This window comes from Poecilia mexicana, unplaced genomic scaffold (genome assembly GCF_051168715.1).
Source record: "Poecilia mexicana isolate PSO_F unplaced genomic scaffold, ASM5116871v1 scaffold_15, whole genome shotgun sequence".
Classification (NCBI taxonomy): Eukaryota; Metazoa; Chordata; class Actinopteri; order Cyprinodontiformes; family Poeciliidae; genus Poecilia; species Poecilia mexicana.
Genome location: NW_028263384.1, coordinates 1,517,091 through 1,531,280, shown reverse-complemented (window position 1 = coordinate 1,531,280; position 14,190 = coordinate 1,517,091). Strand labels below are relative to the sequence as shown.

The window sequence follows — 14,190 nt, the reverse complement described above, 5'->3', positions numbered from 1 at the left end:
TTTTTTATATTTAAACCTTTAAAAATGGTAGTTTATCAAAAAATGGCAACAAATTTCGTATATTTGATCACAAATACGTTGCATTTGTTGCTCAAAACAAGTTCTTTTAACTTCTCTGATTGTAAAGATTGCATGCTACTGATTTTAAATGTTTTTCTTTCAGATTTTTCCTTCAGTAGCTAGTAATTCCCACGGTCCCTGAACGCAGCGCGGCTCATAGCTGATCTTTGTGCGAAGCGGAGCAGCAGCGGAGAACAAGCTCAGTCCGAACAGAGGAACACAGAGGAGAACAGCGACTCTGTAGGCCAGAAAACCCTCTCTACAGCGATCAACCAGCCACAGCGACGATCCTAACATGGTAAGAAGATGTTTTAAAGGCCAGAAGGGAGTTTAGTGTCGCTGTTTTCTGACGGGTTTAGCTAAAAGCTAGCTGGCTAGTGCTAAACGGTTAGCGAACTGTTTTCCTGACTCATTATCGACGCTAAGGCTGCCATTTTACACCAGGTACTGTCTGTCCTGACCGCTGCTTCTACCTCAGGGGAGACAGTATCCATATATAAAGAAATATCAGAAAAACTCATGTTTGTTTGAGTGGGTAATATGTGGAAACCCACGATGTTCCGTGTCTAAAAGCACGTCTACCCTGCGGCTAGGCTGCCGAGCTAACAGGCTAATACGAAGCAGCTAATGAGACTTAGCAGCAGTGTTGCGTAGCTGTGTCAAACTCCGACCTGAAGCCCCATTAAAGCGTAATCCCAACTTTTAATTGGTTAAATATAAACTGTGTAGCTCCAGAGTTTATTTCCTGTGACTCGTCGTGTCGGGGGAGCCTGACTTTAACACAGCCAGACCCTGAAGGGAAGCCGTCGGCCCGCTGGCGCTCTTTCAGGATCCTGGAGATCCTGGAAAAGCTTGAAATCCAAAACCAGACAGACAGGAGATGTGGCGAGATATTCACCGAACCTCTGGGTTGGTTCTGCCCCACTGATCCCTGCTGATCTGGTTGGAAAAACAACAGAAAATCAACGGGGAGACAAATGATCCTGGAGGCCAGTTGGCACCAGAAACTGCTCAGGTGTTTTTTCTTTATTTTCTTTATTTATGATCCAACCTAAAATCTCCAAACTGCATCAACTGGTGCTCAAGTTTTTCTCTTCCTGAATTCCTATTTGATTTAACTGGTAAAGTGTTAAAAAACAAAGTGAGAGAAAATCTAGACAACCGGAGTCACTGAAAAGATATTTGAATCTGTTGGACAGGGGAGATTTTAATACTTTTATCTTAAAACAATAATTTAAAAACCAATGTGGAGCTTTTAAATGATGCTAAGATGATATGGTGAAACATGAAGAAAGCTGCAGCATTTTATAAACAGAAATTCTGAGATAGTTAATCTTTAGCAAATTACATTGAATCAAGATCATTTTTAGCATAATATTTTCTATCTGTATTAATTATTATTCTGTTTATTTAACCCTTGAGGCATCTTTAAATTAACTAACTATACATTATTTTTTATATTTTTTTCACTTTCTGTGCATTAAATCTTTTCAAAACTTCTGACCTGTCCACAGATATGATGGTTTCCATATATTTAATATCTTGCTGGAGACTTTTAGATTTTTATGCACCATGTTTGTTTAAGAGCAAACATCCAAATTACGTCATATTTCCTAGAATAAATATCAATGTAGAATATTTTTATATGGGTGTTACAGCCTGAACTAGGCCACAAAATAACATTGATTTTGAGACATTATTATATTGTTTTGGAGGTTTGGAGATAAAAGAAAAAAATACTTTTTACTTTTAGGTCCCAAAATAGAACATGTCATACATTGTAATAAAAGTTCAACATTTCCTTTGTTGCCTTTTTACTGTTGACATCAACAATGTAATTTAGTTCCACAATTCAGGAAAAGCTCATTTTAATATTTGGTGCATAACAAACTTTCTGCAGGATAATTTCTTTATGCAACAGATAAATTAAATTTTTGCAGGTAAATTCTTCAATTTTATTTATAGATTTGGATAATTTTTAAAAGAAAATCCAATAATCTTGATATAAGTCAGTAATGACCAAACTTGCCAGAAGTCTTATAACCAGGCAAGCTGAGGTCTGTTGGACTAGTTTTATAAACTCGGAAATATTTTAAATTTTAAAAATGTAAATATTTTTGAAATGTAACAGGAACCACAGATGGATGGAGAATCGGATCAGTTCATCCTTTGGCCAGTTTCTTCCCTTCGTTAATCTCACATGTAAATTAACCCCTTCATGCTCTCCATTGTTTATTAGCCTTTAATATTTGGGTATGAAAATGATAAAATCTCAGAATCAGTCGATTCTTCGACTCTTCTGGAAACGACAGACTCTGTCCAGTAATCACAGCTAAACCCTCCGGCTGATCAATAATATTGATTGTTCTCATATTACCACATTTCCTCAGACTTTTAACACGTCATGAAAAATGATTTTGGAGTCGTCGCCTGTCAAACGAACCCAGACTGGAGCTGATGTATGAAATATTCACCGTTTCAGGATAAAGTCAGCAGTTTAACACCAAAACGCAACAAAACCACTGAAGGTGTAGTTTAAACTCTAAATACCTTCAACTCATTGATATAAGTTTAGACGGGTAAAAGTTCATGAATTTTTCACCTGGAAGTTTTATATTTATTCATATTTCGGCTCAGTTGTAGAGAAACTAAAATAATCTCTGCAGTTTCAGACGTCATTAATTCCTCTTTTAAATGATAAACTTGGTTCTTCTGGCAAAGGGAAAGAATCAGGTTTTCATCACGGCTTGTTAAAATAACTGAATGTCTTTGCATTTTAAAATCCCAGATTTTTAAACCTGAGCAGCGTTGATGATGTCAGGAGGCTCCTGTGGGCGGAGTTATCGTTCCTCTTTTCATATCCGTGTTGGTCATCCCGCCGGCGGACGGATCTCAGGTCTGGCTGGGATTATTCTGATATGATCTCACCAGGAATCGCTGCTGCTCTCACTCGTCTGCCGTTTCCTTCACTCGGGTAAAAATGGCTCCTGTTTGGATCCGGCTGTGACTCCAGACCCACCGTCTCATTTCACACCTGTAATTTCTGCTGAAAACAACCTGCAAACATTTGTAAATATTTAAAGAGTAAAACTGTTTTGACGTTGGGTCGGCGGATTGCTGCGCTGCAGAAAGTTTCCTGTAATCGTTTCCCTCTTGGAATGATGTGGAGTTTTCCTGAGCAGGAAAACTTTTGTTTACAGTTGGTTAAGTTTTGACTGATTGGTTCTTTCTTACTCTCTTATTTAACCGGACTTTGTTTCTGGTGCCGGACTCGTTTCAGCTTCGTTTAGATCTCCTCTCTGAACTGATTGGTGCGTCTGAACACCTGTAGGAGGTTTCATCAGAGGTGTTTATGCTGCGGTGCGACGCTCCTCTGGGTCCATCAGCCGACTCATTCAGAACCGGATCCAACACTTTGGTTCAGAACCACTCAGTCTCTCCTGTACAGAGAGAAACTCAACTCAGTGATTAGCATCAATAATCACTGATATGAAGGGAAACGTTTCATCCATGAAGCCGTTAAAGTCCAAACTGCCTGAATGTTTCAGCTTTGCTTCTGTTCGTCTTTGGATCTGGAATAAAACGTAAATTTCCTCCCAGCTAGACGCTGATCTACTGAACCACATCTGGACTCATCAAGCAGATTTTATTTTTATTATTCTGAGGATAAAAGCTGAATCAGAGAGGAAGCCTGTGCTGCAGCTTCCTGATGGATTAAATTTAGGCTTTAAATATAATATTGTTCCTTTTTATGCAACAGGATGAAGTTTTTAACCTTTTTAGGAAGAAACAGCAGTAAAATATTTCACCTGCTTCACCTGCTGCAGGTGATCCTGAAGGTTTTACAGGAAATTTGACAAAATTGATGAACAAGAGAAAAATCAGGAAAATGTTTATTTATTGCTGAAAATGTTATGATTTTATATTTACCAACAATCCAAACAAAACTTTATTATCCCTTCTGCTGGTCAACAAAATAAAAGTTTTCAATCATTTCTACTTAAAACATTTTATTATATTTAATATAAAGGGAGCTGTGATCTTGGTAATTTGGGTCATTTTTTCCCCTCCTTCTGCAGAAACACAGATGAACAGAAACGAGTTGGAAACCATGGCAACCGACCAAGCCAACTCTGTTTCCATCAGTCTGAACACATTTCATGCATCTTCTTCCTGTTTCCACTAATTGGAACAGTTAAAGATGCAGTTTCATAGTTAATACGGTGAATTATGTTTATAAATGTCTGAAATAAGAACCGGAGCGGCTGCCTGTTGTTTCCCGTCTGCTTTTCTCTGGACTGTGAAAAACTGAGAGGATTTTAACCAAAGTTTTATTCTGGACTTTTATTTTGTTTGTTGGACTTTAGGAAGTCGGGATGTTTGGGTGGAAGTTTCCCTCCAAGTTAAAATGCTTTCTGTTGCTTTTCTCATTTTCCATCCAGTTTATTTTCTCAGGGTTATTTATGGAGGAGCGACTCCAGTAATAAATCAGACTGGTTGCATAATAAAACGCCTCCCAGTGTTCCCAGTGTTCCCAGTGTTCCCAGTGTTCCATAATAAGAATCCCCTCTCTGCATGGCTGCATGTTGATTCCTGTGGATGTCCCTCACAGCTTGCCGTAGACGATGAGCGTTTTGGTCCCGACTTGGTTCTGGTTCATTGTCTGGACTTCCAGCAGGAACTGAAACAGAACCGGTTCTTCAGCTTCCTGATGGCCGGGTCCGGTCAGAGCCGGGTCAGATCTTTTGGACCTGGTGTCCTGCTCCGGCTCGGTTCAGATCTTTTGGACCTAGTGTCCTGCTCCGGCTCGGTTCAGATCTTTTGGACCTAGTGTCCTGCTCCGGCTCGGTTCAGATCTTTTGGACCTGGTGTCCTGCTCCGGCTCGGGTCAGACCTTTTGGACCTGGTGTCCTGCTCCGGCTCGGGTCAGACCTTTTGGACCTGGTGTCCTGCTCCGGCTCGGTTCCGGCTGCAGGTGACCTCCTCCAGGTGAGAGCGGCTCGCTGTGAGGAAGTGAGGGACAGGAAGTGGACTAATCCGTGTTTATCTGCGCGGCATCAGAACCAGCAGAGTAAATCCGCCTGCTTCCCTCCCAGGTCAGCTGGTGAAGGCGGGTCCAGGCGGAGGACAGCGCCACCCAGGCGTGCAGAGCGGCACTGCGTCCCGTCGCCAAGCTCCGCTGCAGCCGCCAGATGGACTGCCGGCTCTGAGCGCGCAGCGAGTCAGGACCCAATCAGCCGCGGAGAGGAGCCAGGAGGGAGCAGGACCGGGTCGGGAGAGGAGAGAGGAGGCGAGGGGAGCCAGCATGTCGTCCAACCGGACCCAGAACCCCCACGGACTGAAACAGATCGGCCTGGACCAGATATGGGACGACCTGCGGGCGGGCATCCAGCAGGTCTACACGCGGCAGAGCATGGCCAAGTCGCGCTACATGGAGCTCTACACGTATCCTCCATCACAGCTGGAGGTACCGGCGGCGCCGACCCAGCTTCACCCGGGTCCAAATCAACACTCAGGGGTTCTGAAAACTGAATTTAAAAACTATTTAAGCTGAGTGCCTTCGTACAGTAAACAGTAACTCATTAAACTATTAAGATCGATTGTTTTAGTCCAAAACCTGCTAAGTTTCCATCGACAAGCAGCTGGTAGGAAAATTTAGTTAATTTAAAATACAGGAGCCTGGATGTGAACCAGATTCTGATAGAAACGATTGAGTTTCTGAAACCTGGTGTTGCTGTAAAACAGATGAAATGTTTGAACCTGAACAGTTTTTACCTCCAGGTGTTGAACTTGATTTGCTCTGATGTTTTATTTCCTTCACTTTGAATCCTGGATCCTTTTCGTTTCACCCAGAACCTGAAAGTCTGTCGGTTTCACTCCGAGACGAGTTTTCATAAAACGTGTTTTCTGCTGAATGATGATCCTCAGTGCATCTTGTTCAGGAAACGATACAGACCAACTTTGGTCTTCATTTCCAGAACATTCCTAAAACGTAGCTGTCACTTCTTCTCTGGTTTGACTTTATTTTATCTGGTTTTCTGGTCGTCGTACTTTGAGGCATTTCGCTGCTGCAGACAGAAACCTCTGACTCCTGAGCTGACTGGTTTCATTGGGGGAGTTCTGGGTGATTTTTATTTGTCCCGGTGAGTCCAGTTCCTTAACGCGGCGCGTTCAGACACGTCTATAACTACTGCACCAGCGTCCACCAGTCCAGCCAGGCCCGGGGCTCCGTCCCTCCAGCCAAACCCTCCAAGAAGTCCACCACTCCGGGCGGGGCGCAGTTCGTCGGCCTGGAGCTCTACAAGCGGCTCAAGGAGTTCCTGAAGAACTACCTGACCAGCCTGCTGAAGGTCAGTCCCCGTCTGGACGGCCCGCCCCGCCGCGGCGACCCCTGACCCCTGTCCCTGTCCGCAGGACGGCGAGGACCTGATGGACGAGTGCGTGCTGAAGTTCTACACGCAGCAGTGGGAGGACTACCGCTTCTCCAGCAAGGTCCTGAACGGGATCTGCGCCTACCTCAACCGCCACTGGGTCCGGCGGGAGTGTGACGAGGGCCGGAAAGGCATCTACGAGATCTACTCTGTGAGTCGGACCACTTCCTGTTGGCGCGGCGCTGCTTCCTGCTGACATGTTCAGGCATTTAATCAGGAAACAGGTTAATGTTTGAAATGTGAGAATCTGACCGGCTTCCTGTGTTTCCTGCAGCTGGCGCTGGTGACCTGGAGGGAGTGTTTGTTCCGACCTCTAAACAAGCAGGTGTGTTTACGTTCCCTCCCAGCTGCTGGGCGAGAAAACTGAAGCAAACTGTGTGTGTGTGTGTGTGTGTGTGTGTGTGTGTGTGTGTGTGTGTGTGTGTGTGTGTTTACCCTGCTGGTCGTCGCGCTGCAGGTGACAAACGCAGTCCTGAAGCTGATCGAGAGAGAGCGGAACGGTGAGACCATCAACACCCGGCTGATCAGCGGCGTCGTCCAGTCCTACGGTAGGTCCTTGAACGCACCACGGCCTGTCAGACCCTCGTTAAGCCTTCAGGTTCCTCCTCCACCAATCAGGCTTCAGCTCCTTCTCAGTCCAACCTGCTGGTTTCAGTTGATTTGAATTTAATAAAGTTTGTGGTTCAGCAGCTACAGCGACGACTCAGGATTATCCAGCCTTTGCAATAAAACTCTTAATTTGTAAAGTTTGATAAGAAATGTCTTATTTACTGCTGATTATTTATATGTTATGTTGCAAAAATGGCTCCAGGAATGCAGCAGGATTTACATTTAGAGGAGAAAAAGTTTAATTCAGTTTGAAATCTCCTTTTGAATGAGAGATTTTTAAACTTTGATGGGTAAGAAAAACCAGAGCAAGTTCTGATTCTGAGGTTTTGACTTCAGGCGCCTAAAATCTGAAGAAAGGAGAAACTGAAAATAGAAAATGTATAAATGTTGAAGATAAAATTATTTTTGTTGCAGTTTCTAGAACAGAGGAATGGAAACATGTTTCTGCTGAAAAACACTGCAGTTAACACAATATAGCAATTTAAAAAGTGGAAAATGTGCAAAAGCCGCTGCAGTTTGTTACTTTATTAAAAAACAATTTTTATGTATTTGTTAAAAACATCGTTTAAAACGGAAAACCTGGGAAAAGTGGAGCTGCTTTGCCTTTTGCCTGGCTAACTAGAAACAACCAATCAGAGCCTGGAGGCGGGGCTTAGTGCTGTCAATCACCCTCTGCAACTTGCTTTCTGCTTCGCTGCAGCTAGCAGAATGCTAAGGCTAGTTAGCATAGCCACTGATAACAGATAGAGTTTTCCTGTAACAGTGAGTTGTTTCTCTGCTGTCAGTAGTTCCAGCAGCGCGTACATGAGGATGATTGACAGCAGTTAGAGCCGTCTCCTGTCTCTGATTGGTTGTTTTGGTCAGGAGATGTTCATTTTCAGATTATCTGCCTCATAACAAACGAATGTAAAGCCATGTTTTTAAATAAAAATGACGTACTGTAGCTTTAAGTGTGGTGTGGTTCTGATCCAGTGGAGCTGGGCCTGAACGAGGAGGACGCCTTCGCCAAAGGGCCCACGCTGTCCGTCTACAAGGAATACTTCGAGTGCCAGTTCCTGACCGACACGGAGCGATTCTATACGCGCGAGAGCACCGAGTTCCTGCAGCAGAACCCGGTCACCGAGTACATGAAGAAGGTAAGCGGCCGCCGCCGCGCCGCCCCGGCCCGCCGCCCCGGTTCTGACCGGCTCTGACCCGCAGGCCGAGGCCCGGCTGCTGGAGGAGCAGCGCCGCGTCCAGGTCTACCTGCACGAGTCCACGCAGGACGAGCTGGCCCGCAAGTGTGAGCAGGTTCTGATCGAGAAGCACCTGGAGATCTTCCACACCGAGTTCCAGAACCTGCTGGACGCCGACAAGAACGAAGGTAACCAGGTTCTGCTCAGACAGGCGGGGCGGCGACCCGGTTCTGAAGGGTTCTGCTGCTGTGTCCAGATCTGGGCCGGATGTACAACCTGGTGTCTCGGATCACGGACGGGCTGGGCGAGCTGAAGAAGCTGCTGGAGACCCACATCCACAACCAGGGCCTGGCCGCCATCGAGAAGTGTGGCGAGGCGGCGCTCAACGTGAGGAGGCCCGACCCGGTTCTGGTTCTGGTTCTGAGCTCCTCCGTCACGCTGACGTGTTTCTGTCCCTCAGGACCCCAAAGTTTACGTCCAAACCACGCTGGACGTCCACAAGAAGTACAACGCGCTGGTCATGTCCGCCTTCAACAACGACGCCGGCTTCGTGGCCGCGCTCGACAAGGTACGGCCTAGTCAAAGCCCCAGCGCACGCCGCATTACTGCACTGGTTATGTTTGTGATGCTGGGACCAGAGGAGGGAACCTTTGGGAAAAATGTATTTTACTATCGTTTTGTTGTCGTTTCCTCCTGTTTCCACATTTACACCCAGAGAAGCAGGAAAAGATTCGATTAAACGTCTCAGATTTATGGGGAACCGATCGGTGGCTTTAGTAGAAACTTTAGTCTGTTGGGTGGAACTGTTGGCAGAGGGAGCAGAGGGGGAAGGTTTAGTGTGTAACACCTCTCTGTCTCTGCAGGCCTGCGGCCGCTTCATCAACAACAACGCCGTCACCAGGATGGCCCAGTCCTCCAGCAAGTCCCCCGAGCTGCTGGCCCGATACTGCGACTCCCTGCTCAAGAAGAGGTGTGTGTGTGTGTGTGTGTGTGAGACACAGGGCTGGGTTATTAATCAATTTATCCATTAATTAAATTAATTAGTTTCTTTTAAGGTTTAATTTTTGAAACGTGTTTTTCCACCAATCCTCTTTGGGTTTCTGTAGTTCAGGGCGGCCATTTTGTTTTTGAACTTCTATTTATTTAAACTTTGACTTCAGGTTCAACTTTATGACAAAATGTTAGGAACATTCTGTGACTTTATTTTAACTGATCATAAGGTCAAAATACTACAGGATACTGTCGTAATAACATGAAAATAAAGTTGTAATAGTAGAAGAATAAAATAGCTAAAGCTTAGCATCTTGTGAATTTATACTTTGGCATCAGTTTTAGAAATAAGAAAATATTTAATCATCAAATTATCAATAACTGAAATGGAGCAAATTGACATATTTATTAGCTTTAATCCTCAGTTTTACAACTAACAGAAGGAAAGAGAAATAAAATCCACTTTTTGAAAATATTTTCTTTTTGAGAAAAATTAGGAAAAAATTAGTGGAAAAATCTTTTATTTTGAAGTCGTATCGAACTGCCCTAGTTTTAACATCCAGGTCAAAGGTCGTGACCTGATGCTCAACCTGTTTCCTGTTTTCAGCTCCAAGAACCCGGAGGAGGCGGAGCTTGAGGACACGCTGAACCAAGTGGTGAGTTTGACAGGTTCTCCGTCCAGATGGAGGTTCTGACCCGTCCTGACCCGCCTCTTCCTCCTCCTCCTCCTCTTCCTCAGATGGTTGTGTTCAAGTACATCGAGGACAAAGACGTTTTCCAGAAGTTTTACGCCAAGATGCTGGCCAAGCGGCTGGTGCACCAGAACAGCGCCAGCGACGACGCCGAGGCCAGCATGATCTCCAAGCTGAAGGTGAGAGCTGACCCGACCGGACCGGACCCCAGACCCACCTCCAGCTCACTCTCTCTGTGTGTGTGTGTGTGTGTGCAGCAAGCCTGCGGCTTTGAATACACGTCCAAGCTGCAGCGGATGTTCCAGGACATCGGCGTCAGCAAAGACCTCAACGAACAGTTCAAGAAGCACCTCAGCAACTCCGAGCCGCTGGACCGTAAGCCTGCCACCGTTACCATGGTGACCATGGTGACCCCGGTTACCTCAGCTTCCTGTGTCTCCTGTGTTTCAGTGGACTTCAGCATCCAGGTGCTGAGCTCCGGGTCCTGGCCGTTCCAGCAGTCCTGCACCTTCGCTCTGCCCTCAGAGGTAAACAGGAAGTCCCTCCTCCTCTTCCTCCTAGCACCTTCATCTCCATGGTAACGGTGTGGCGTTTGTGTGTCTGCAGCTGGAGCGGAGCTACCAGCGCTTCACGGCGTTCTACGCCAGCAGGCACAGCGGCAGGAAGCTCACCTGGCTGTACCACCTGTCCAAAGGAGAGCTGGTCACCAACTGCTTCAAGAACAGGTAGGCTGGAGCGGACTGGACCGGACTGGACCGGTCCTGATCGGGCCGGACCGGGCTGGACCGGACTGGTCATACATTTATTGTATATTAAATGCAATAAATGTTTTTAATATTTAATACATTTATTGTTTTTAAACATGGAAAACTGTAATTTTTACACCCAAAACTTATTTTTGATAAAATGTAAATTTGTAAAATGAATCTATGAAATGTATTTAATTTCCTTTGTCTTAAAACCTCATGTAAACAAACATTGGGTAATTTAACCCCTTAGCTCCCAGGTGTAGCAGTGAAAATGCTAAATGCTAACTAAGTCCAGATGGATTTTAATCAGCATCTCCTCCTAACAATGATTCTCATCGTGTTTGTTTTTAATGAAAGTTGTCAAAATATTAATTATAATGCATGAAAACATTTTCAGCTGTTGGAAAACAATAATTCATGAAAATGTGAAAGAATTTCCACATAAAACGATAAAGAAAATGTAAAACGGTTGAAGTTGGTTTAGAATCTTTTTTCATTTCAGTGCAAAACTCATAATTAACACTTAAAAACAATAAATTATTAATAATAATGTCAAACCTGATCAAATCATATGAAACCGAGTTGAATCATAAAATGCGGTTTTGCTGTGTTTGGTCCGGTCTGACCCGGTTCTGGTTCTGGTCGTAGGTACACCCTGCAGGCCTCCACCTTCCAGATGGCCATCCTGCTGCAGTACAACACGGAGGACAGCTACACGGTGCAGCAGCTGACCGACAGCACGCAGATCAAAACCGTAAGCAGGCTCTGGACAACTGCAGCTCACGCTCTGGTTCTGGTTCTGACCGGGTTCTGTGCTTTCAGGACATCCTGGTTCAGGTTCTGCAGATCCTGTTGAAGTCCAAACTGCTGGTGAGTCCAGCCGAGCCGCCTGCAGGGCTGAGCGCGGCCACAGGAGGGCGCCAAACACAACCGGCTGCACATAGAACAAACCGGCCGGTTCTGGTCTCAGGTCCAAACTCTGTCCTCCGCAGGTTATGGAGGATGAGAACGCCAACGTGGACGAGGTGGACTTCAAACCGGACACGGTCATCAAGCTGTTCCTGGGATACAAGAAGTCCGTCTCACTTATTTATCGTTTATCATTATTTATCACTTATTTATCATTGGTTTATTATTAGACATAAACTGAACAAAACAGGAATAACTGGTAGTTATTACAGTCACTGGTGGTTATTACACTCACTGGTAGTTATTACAGTCACTGGTTGGGCTTTTCTGTGCATTAAAATACAGTAAAAATACAAACATTTCCTGCCTAAATATTCATAAACAACCTTTGCAGTAAAATTGTAAATATAATATTAACTCTAATACATAAACTCAGAGTTTGATTCTTTAAGTCTGTTAGGAAAGATTAAATCAGGATTTATTCATGTAAACTAGTGTTTTAAGTTCAGATGTCAGTTTTAGAAGTTTAGTTTAAATTTTTATAAGTTTTATATGAAAACTGACCAAACGAGGTTCTATGTGGCTCTAAGCTGCAGTTTGTAACTTTTATATTTTTTACATATTTGTTCAAACTGTCAGAATGTCGTGATTTATAATCTGCTTCTCTTTCTCCCAGTGCTAACTGGAAGCAGCCAATCAGAGCCTGGAGGCGGGGCTTATCGCTGTCAATCACTTCTCCACCCTTTGCTCTCTGCTACATGGCAGTTAGCATAGCCTGTCATGAAAGCTAAGCTAGTTAGCATAGTCACTGACGGTGGCAGATCAACGGTTTTCCTTTAACGCTGAGCTGTGGCTCCACCATTAGCACATTTAGCAGTGACTACACGTGGTGATTGTCGGCGCTAAGCCCCGCCTCCTGGCTCTCATTGGATGTTTTTGCTGCATTTCAGTCGATCTTTCACAGATTTGTCTCATAAACTCATAATCTGGTGACGGTTTTAATAAAAGTTCCTGCAGCTCTGTGTGAGTGAAGCTTCCCTTTGGGTCGGCGCCGTTCCGGCCCGGTTGCTCGGTTCTGATGGGTTCTGCTGGTTCTGCTCTGCAGCAAGAAGCTGAGGGTGAACATCAACGTGCCGATGAAGACGGAGCAGAAGCAGGAGCAGGAGACGACCCACAAGAACATCGAGGAGGACCGGAAGCTCCTGATCCAGGTCAGCCGACCCGCCGGTTCCGCTTCCTGCCGGGCCGCGGGTCGGACCCGTCACAATAAACCGCTTCCTGTCCGCAGGCCGCCATAGTGAGGATCATGAAGATGAGGAAGGTTCTGAAGCACCAGCAGCTCCTGGCTGAAGTTCTGAACCAGCTGTCGTCCCGGTTCAAACCCAGAGTTCCCGTCATCAAGGTACCGCCGACCCGACCCAGGTTCTGACCGGGAAAGGGTTCTGGTCATCCACCAGAATCTGAACGATTCCACTTTACCCCTGTTAAATGGTTCTAATGGACCCGAATGGACCCAGTTCAAAAAGCTTGAAGGAAAATCCCAAACAGCTGCAGATTTAATCTGATTAATAAATTATATTTAGTCATTGATTAATCAGTTAATTGGATAAAAATGGAGTAGTTTGCTAACGGAACCAGAACCTTTATTTACCAACAAACATTTTTGTAACCTTAAAAATATAATGAATAATTATCTTGATGTTTTTGTTTAAAACTGTTTTAATCAGTTTTCATCCTGGTTTGCTGACGGAGCGCTTTGTCTCCCCCTTGTGGGCAGAAATGCATCGACATCCTGATAGAGAAGGAGTACCTGGAGCGAGTGGACGGAGAGAAGGACACCTACAGCTACCTGGCCTGATCTCATCGCCGCGGCGACTCCCCTCACTTTGATTTTTATTTGTAACCTTTTTTTTTTTTATTTGATGTCTGAGTAAATAACGTGTGGATCTGAGGGGCGGAGCCGCCCAACCATGTGGCCGCACCAAACAGGAAGAGGAGGGTTTGTGCCGCGATGAAGGAAGAAACGCCCCTGCTGTCGAGGCTGGGAAACCCCGTGTACTCGCTCGCCCGTCCCATCGACTCGCCCTCATGTTGTAAATAACAGACTGTAAGAGGAATGAAACCCTTCTCTGCATAGTGCAAACGTTCATGAATTAGTCTGAGGAGCGCCGCCGCACCCAAAGGTTCTGCATGCTACCACGGCGACCGCACGGCGAGCCGGGCCGCTGAGCGAGGATCGGACCGGCGCCGGCCGCAGGCAGGAGGCCGGATCCATTACTGAACGGTGGACATTTGTATAGTGTGGTTCATTTTCTAAATGTGTGATAAATAAAAACAAGGAAAGATTTCTCTAAAGCCGCCTGCTGGCGTCTGTGGGTCAGAACCAGAACCAGAACCAAACCAGTTCCTCTGGCTTAAATCCCTTTAATGAGATGACGTGTTGCTGTTACACTGCCAGTCAGCTGGCTGAACCAAATGAAACGAGTAGCCAACTGCAGATAGTTACATTATGAGTCGTCGGCCCCAAACGCCTCATATTTTAGAGGCATGAAACATTACAGCAGTCACAAAAATC

The 14,190-nt window shown here is 45.3% G+C and overlaps 1 protein-coding gene across 2 annotated transcripts; it reads left to right on the top strand.

Annotated features, from left to right (window-relative positions):
- Positions 1–201: 201 nt before the first annotated feature.
- Positions 202–13,970, top strand: LOC106932872 (cullin-1). 2 transcript variants are annotated; one of them, XM_015011813.2, is made up of 22 exons: positions 202–358; positions 5,157–5,505; positions 6,236–6,410; positions 6,475–6,642; positions 6,766–6,816; positions 6,949–7,039; positions 8,073–8,236; positions 8,301–8,463; positions 8,532–8,662; positions 8,736–8,843; positions 9,139–9,245; positions 9,873–9,921; positions 10,005–10,136; positions 10,215–10,332; positions 10,408–10,484; positions 10,564–10,682; positions 11,355–11,460; positions 11,529–11,576; positions 11,699–11,781; positions 12,721–12,826; positions 12,904–13,017; positions 13,393–13,970. In XM_015011813.2, exons 2-22 carry the CDS (start codon positions 5,366–5,368, stop codon positions 13,471–13,473), a joined length of 2,331 nt encoding a protein of 776 aa, XP_014867299.1. In that variant the 5' UTR covers positions 202–358; positions 5,157–5,365; the 3' UTR covers positions 13,474–13,970. The 2 variants fall into 2 exon arrangements, with proteins under 2 accessions (XP_014867299.1, XP_087869395.1); XM_088013269.1 differs by having other exon boundaries at positions 10,005–10,332.
- Positions 13,971–14,190: the final 220 nt, after the last annotated feature.

Coding starts and splice junctions, on each gene's coding strand:
- LOC106932872 (XM_088013269.1), top strand. CDS start 5,366: ATGTCGTCCAACCGGACCCAGAACCCCCACGGACTGAAACAGATCGGC. Junction 8,237..8,300: donor TCACCGAGTACATGAAGAAG/GTAAGCGGCCGC, acceptor TCTGACCCGCAG/GCCGAGGCCCGGCTGCTGGA. Junction 9,922..10,004: donor AGGACACGCTGAACCAAGTG/GTGAGTTTGACA, acceptor CCTCTTCCTCAG/ATGGTTGTGTTCAAGTACAT.